This window comes from Austrofundulus limnaeus, unplaced genomic scaffold (genome assembly GCF_001266775.1).
Source record: "Austrofundulus limnaeus strain Quisiro unplaced genomic scaffold, Austrofundulus_limnaeus-1.0 Scaffold278, whole genome shotgun sequence".
NCBI lineage: Eukaryota > Metazoa > Chordata > Actinopteri > Cyprinodontiformes > Rivulidae > Austrofundulus > Austrofundulus limnaeus.
Window position 1 is genome coordinate 42,254 of NW_013952680.1, and position 4,048 is coordinate 46,301.

Genomic DNA, 4,048 nt, shown 5'->3' on the forward strand with positions numbered 1-4,048 from the left:
AACAACAGTTCAGATTACCCACCCTTCTTGGAGTCCTTAGAGGGGGTAYTGGAGGGTGCTCCCCCTGGGGACTCCCTTGTTCTGCTCCCTTGTTCTGCTGGGGGACTTCAACGCTCACGTGGGCAATGACATAATAGAAAAACTAAAAACCTGTTTCACAGACAGTACCTGGGGGGCCAGTCGAATGTATTACATTGCTAAATGAATGGTGAATGAACTTTTGCTATAAAGCAGCAGAGACTATTGCAATCTGTGTGCTTAAAGAATATGACACCAGGTGTACCCCTAGACTTTGTTCAAAGAACAAGGGCATTTTTGTTTATATATGAGGATGAGATGGAGGACTGATGTGTTTTTGAGTAATATTATTTTAAACTACAACTGTATAATTTATTCATCATCATTTTCACACACGAACTGTCTGAAATAAGTGTTTTTGAAATTTTTTTTTTCTAAATTTTGTTTTTCTCTCTGGGTGTTTGTGTAAGTTTTTCCGCAGGGCAAATGTTGTTCTCACCGGGGGTTCTCCATTTCCACCTGGAACCAGCTGTCTGCCACCTTGTGTTAGCCTTTCCAACGGGCGTTTCCTGGGGGGTCTTTTTTGGGGGGGCCCATCCCTCTCACAGCATCACGTTCCACCTTTGAGCAGGCCGTGTTGTGGCTGCTCTCTCTGTGCGAGGTTCGAAAACGCTACACCTCTGGCCCTGTGTTTTGGTGTGATTTCTGATCACACACTTTCTGCCTTAATGAAATAAAGAGAACAGGACTGTTGTTTTACACCCAGGCTAAATTAGCTGGGTAAGGGTGCTTTTTACCACACTGTTTGCATTTTTTCCGCCACCATGAAAAATTCAGTATAAACTGCCCCTATCTGAAAAACTGGACTAAATTTGTGTTCTTCTGACTGGCTTATTACTATGTATTTTAAGTGTTTCACTATTTTACCTGAGATGCAATTATGTCTGTGCAATGTTCGGATGTTCGGACTTTCCTGGTTTTTCTCAGGGATTGTTTTGACGCCCTGGATAGCTGGGTTGGTATTTAGCTCCCCCCTCCTGGGTGGTATCAGGGTTACCCCTGGTCCATTTCTGAGGCCCATCTCATAACATAATTTTAAAACAATTTGACACTTCTGGATGTTTGGGTTTTTAGTTCTTTTTTTAATTTTGTTTTGTTTAATTGGTTTATGATTTCCTAGAGTGTTTCGTCCTTCTGTGCAGCTTCCCGGTAAAGTTTAGGTGATTGTCAGCTGAGTCTCAGGGTGGCTCCTCCCACGACAGTCACATTTTTGTTTGTTTGTTCCTTTCTGCATTTGTGGTAAGCTTGGGAGGGGGTATTCTGCTACCTCGAGCCTGGTACGCCACTAAGACATATTTGAGGGTCAGTTCACCTGTCGGGGTTGTTCTTGAGGTCCGGGAGCTGAGATTTGCTGTCTAACAACATCTATGTCATCACAGAAGAACTAGATCTAAGCTTACTTTAGGTTTTAGCTTAGGTGTAACAAGAGGAGGGGGTGCTATTTTTTTAGTTTAATTTATTTAGACTTTTGGATTTAGCTTTTGTTTGTTATTTTTGTTAATGTTTTGTTTTTTGTTTTTTCTCTTTTCATTGCACAAGCCAGAAGTAAATGCCTTTCAGCATCTTGTTTAATTGACCTTGTCTTAATTTGCTTTACTTAAGGTTCATTTATTGACAACTAGTTGTTATTAAGTTAACACATTATCCAAGATAAGATTCTGATGGAACATACCCGGCTAATGCTATCTTATTTGGGGGAGGGGGGACAGAACTTGTGTTTGCGATACCTTGTTAAATTTTGGACTTTTAAGTTTTTTAAATTTCGACATGTTTTTTCTTCATCAAATCTTCTGATGTGTAATGATGTGTCATTTGTCATTTATGCCTTTTTACTGTTGAATCTTACATTGATTGAATGTATATGTTTTTGGTCGTAATATAACTTGCACTATTTTTCCCTCATTTTTACATTGTATTTCTTGTTGATTTTTGCATTTGTGTTTAGACGTTTAATAATTATTCCTTTTGATTTGGTTTGAGTATTGTTTAATCAAGAGGAGGGATTGTTAGCAATAATTATGTATTTCTGTTCTACCTTGACACTGTCCAGTAATCATATCTCATGATAACTAGTTTCGGCTGTTTTAATCTATCGGACCAGACTTAAAGACTCCAGAAATTCATGACCTCTTTTATTTAAATAAGGTGTTTCCGGGCTGATAGCCCTGTCATTGGTTAGATGGTTCACAGTTGGCGAACTGTGATTGGTTGTAAGCATGTCACAGGATGTTATATTATCGGCTGTTCTGCACTGACACGCCAGCCACAACTTGACAGACTTCTCTGATTGACTTCTGCTCTGTTGTTGCTCAAATGAAATCATTTTGACGGCCATACACGCAGACTTTCTGTGCATTTATTCCTACGTGTTTCTGCATTCTTGGTAAATCGTGCCACCACAGTAATAATCTAGAAAAGGTATTTTTTATCATAAATTAGATCAAGAGCTGGCAGGTGAATTCAGAAGATTTGATTTCCCCTCCAAAGGATGGTATTAATTTAGGATTAAGAATTTCTAAATAATAGCTGTATAAATCTAATTATTAACATTAGACTTATCAGAAGGGCTCAGATCACCGCTAATTCAACACAATGCACAAATGTATTTAACCTGCATGAACTAAGGGGGCGGAAAAGGAAACTTGGGACAAAAAGGTCCAAAGCAGCTAATGAAGCTGGCTGTTTATTCAATATCAGACATAAAAAATGAGCTGTAGAAGAAAGGAAGCATGACTGATAAAGCTATTTTGACTATATTCAATATTTTCTAACCTGTGAGTCAGCAAAGGAAATAAAACTGCAATCTAAAATAATATAAATCTCAAGAGATCATTTAGGTATCACTTTAAGATAAAAAAAAATGTACCAGCAAAAAGTGCATCCAGCTTTTGGTATATAGTGACCTCTGGTGCTCGCTGAACACAAACACACCTAACAATTATAACTTGTCCTGCTGCATAAATTAAACAGATAAAAAGTTGACAACTTACTGTAGGTTAGCAGCATCATATTATCCATTAATTTAAGCCTGAAAACACACCCATTACAAATATGGAGGGATGTTTAACCACTAAATATGTATGCCAGGTCCTCCCACACCCATTTGACTTGATTTCTTCATAAAACCAATAAAATCTGAGCTTCCTATTCTCAATCTGCAGCTCTGTCAGTGGAGTCATAGAGAGGTGCGAGAGGCAAACATAAGACATCACTTTGACCAAACCAGAGAGAGAATTTACTCAAACACTGAGGAGACACTGGAATGTTCTGGACTACATTACAAATATTTATCATTTAAACTAGACTGACTGCAGTCTGAGTGAATGTAGGATTGTGGGTAAAAGTAGCTCTCAGATTGTGCAGAGATTGTGTTTTTTATCAGTTCAAGATGCGAGAAACGAAACGTTCTGGTGAGGAGGAGAGACCCAAATGGGACAACAAGGTTCAGTACCTGCTGACATGTATCGGCTATGCTGTGGGTCTCGGAAACTTGTGGCGTTTTCCCTACCTTTGCCAGATCTATGGAGGCGGTGAGATGCACTTCATAAAGCTCATTATTTTTCATGTCTGTCTTTGCTTTAATAATGTTTACAATCACACATTTACATAATGTAGAAGCTTTTGTTTATTTAGATTTTTTTCATTTCAGTTTAAAAAAATTCTTGCCTCATTGAGACTTGAAGCATAAAAACATTATTAAAGACGTAGTATTCCATGAGAGAATGTATATATACAGTAACAAACCTGTAAATAGTTTGGTCAAATGTTGAATATACTGTTATATGCAATTTCATGCTTATTGCAAGAGGTTTTGAAGAGAGAAAAATATTAAACTGGATTGGCTTCAAAGGTTAGACAGTTATAAATAAATATTTATTCAATAAGTACTGTTTCTGAAGGTTTCAATTCAGTTCATTCAGTGTCATCCTGTCAATTAAAGCTGGTGAGCTGTTAAACTTATTTTGTGAAG

The 4,048-nt window shown here is 37.8% G+C and overlaps 1 protein-coding gene across 1 annotated transcript in view; it reads left to right on the plus strand.

Annotated features, from left to right (window-relative positions):
- Positions 1-9: 9 nt before the first annotated feature.
- Positions 10-4,048, plus strand: part of LOC106526499 (sodium-dependent neutral amino acid transporter B(0)AT3) — a gene marked incomplete at its 3' end in the record, with an annotated part of 8,124 nt that continues 4,085 nt past the window's right edge. Inside the window, 2 exon segments of the mRNA XM_014021125.1 lie at positions 10-679; positions 3,461-3,608. Coding sequence (XP_013876579.1) covers positions 3,467-3,608 — 142 coding nt within the window.